General features: G+C 36.6%; 1 protein-coding gene across 1 annotated transcript; it reads left to right on the top strand.

The window, feature by feature from the left end:
• Positions 1 to 236: 236 nt before the first annotated feature.
• LOC142446842 (olfactory receptor 51L1-like) lies at positions 237 to 1169 on the top strand. Its single transcript, XM_075548577.1, has one exon. It carries the CDS (start codon positions 237 to 239, stop codon positions 1167 to 1169), a length of 933 nt encoding a protein of 310 aa, XP_075404692.1.
• The last annotated feature ends 769 nt before the right edge of the window (positions 1170 to 1938 follow it).

Below are 1938 nucleotides of genomic sequence, written 5' to 3'. Positions count from 1 at the left end.
GATAAGGAAACAAAATGATTTTATGTAGTGCCTAGCATAAACTAATGGTTATACAACTATTCATAAGAAAGATAATGGTGCATTAATGAAGACTCTGCCACTCTAGGGAGGAGGAAATATTGACCACTGTGCTGAATATTGTTCATTGGAAATGAAAATGGTACTGTATTCTGAACTAGGCTCTCTTATTGTGGAGAAAAAGTGACTCTTCAACACAGGACTATCAATTAAACATCATGGTCTTCCTCAACAGCAGTAACTTCAGACCCTTTCTTCTGACTGGTTTCCCTGGCTTAGAGGCTTCATATCCAAAGATCTCTATTTTGTTTTGTGTCCTGTATCTAATTGCCCTTCTGGGTAACAGTGCTATCTTAGTAGTTATTTGGGTAGAACAGACACTTCATGCACCCATGTACCTTTTTCTTTCCATGCTGGCTGCAAGTGACCTGGGACTGTGTGCTACCACCCTGCCTACTCTGCTCAAGCTTTTCTGGTTCAATGCTCCTGAAATTGAGTTTGATGCCTGTCTCACCCAGATGTTCTTCATCCATGTTTTCTCCCTAATGGAATCAGGCATCCTACTTACTATGGCCTTTGACCGATATGTGGCTATCTCCAACCCACTCAGGTACACAACTATTTTGACCAATGCCACCATTGTCAAGATCGGCATAGGGCTTTTGGTGCGGGCTGTGGCTCTCATCCTCCCTGGGCCCATTCTTATTAAACGGATGGTGTTTTGTAAGCCCAATTTGCTCTCTCACTCCTACTGTCTGCACCCTGACATCATTAAGCTTTCCTGTTCTGACCACCGTATCAATAGCATCTGTGGCCTCATAATAATTCTCCTCACTTTTGGATTGGACTCTGTATTAATCCTCCTGTCTTATTTGAAGATCCTGATCACTGTGCTAGGTATTGCCTCCCAGGAAGAACAATTCAAGGCCCTCAATACTTGTGTTTCCCATGTCTGTGCCGTGTTGCTGGTGTATGTCCCAATGCTTGGAGTATCCATTATCCACCGCTTTGGGAAGCATGTTCCAGCTGTGGTTCACATTATTATGGGCTATGTGTATTTATTAGTTCCTCCTGTTCTCAACCCAATTGTATACTGCATTAAGACACGGGAGATACGTATCCGTATTTTAGGAAATCTACTCAAAATGTAACAGAGAAGACTGTAGGTAAGTACCATTTACATAGTTCTGAAAGCATCCTTATTACATTAACTTCTACTTTGCTTAAAAATATATATCTCTAGGAAGTCTTTTTATATTCGCAATATTAATGTATATATATATATATATATATATATATATCCTTCATTATTCTGGGAGTTCTCAAAGATAACAATATCTTATGACTTCTTTTCCCTCAAGATTCATTCCAAATGGCTGACTAATTATTTTTACAAAAAATAGTGAATTCTTAGTAATGTATGCATTTAGAAAGCAGCCAATATCAGTACTGAAACCGTATTATTAAAATGATCAGTGATGAAACAGTGATTATTATGAAAACAGTGGATATGTCAGCTGATTTCTAATGTAGAACTAAAGGCATCCACCATATAATATACATACTTTCAAGTCACAGAGTTCACGATTTCACTTATGATGAATGTTCTACAAATATTCTTCTAGTAGTTTTTTTCTCTTCTACTTACTAATTTTTTTCAACTTTGTGATATTTCATCTCAGTTTGATGTTTCTTTTCCACTTTATTATTTTATCATGTATCTGCCTTTATTCTTTTAGCACTTACAGGTAGGGTTTTACACATAAAGTTCAAAAAAAGCAAAAAGTACAAAACTCGTTAACATTGAAGTTTAGTTGGAATTCTGACACACTATGTTGTAATATTTGGGTGATTTATGTACTTACTATTCAACACATTTTGCTTACTTATGAAATTATTTTACTAATGATAAATAAAAGT

This window comes from Tenrec ecaudatus, chromosome 4 (genome assembly GCF_050624435.1).
Source record: "Tenrec ecaudatus isolate mTenEca1 chromosome 4, mTenEca1.hap1, whole genome shotgun sequence".
In the NCBI taxonomy this organism is placed as follows: Eukaryota; Metazoa; Chordata; class Mammalia; order Afrosoricida; family Tenrecidae; genus Tenrec; species Tenrec ecaudatus.
This window is presented reverse-complemented; position numbering and strand designations above follow the sequence as displayed.

What these genes read in the sequence shown, in the direction of transcription:
- LOC142446842 (XM_075548577.1), top strand. Translation starts at nt 237, where the DNA reads ATGGTCTTCCTCAACAGCAGTAACTTCAGACCCTTTCTTCTGACTGGT.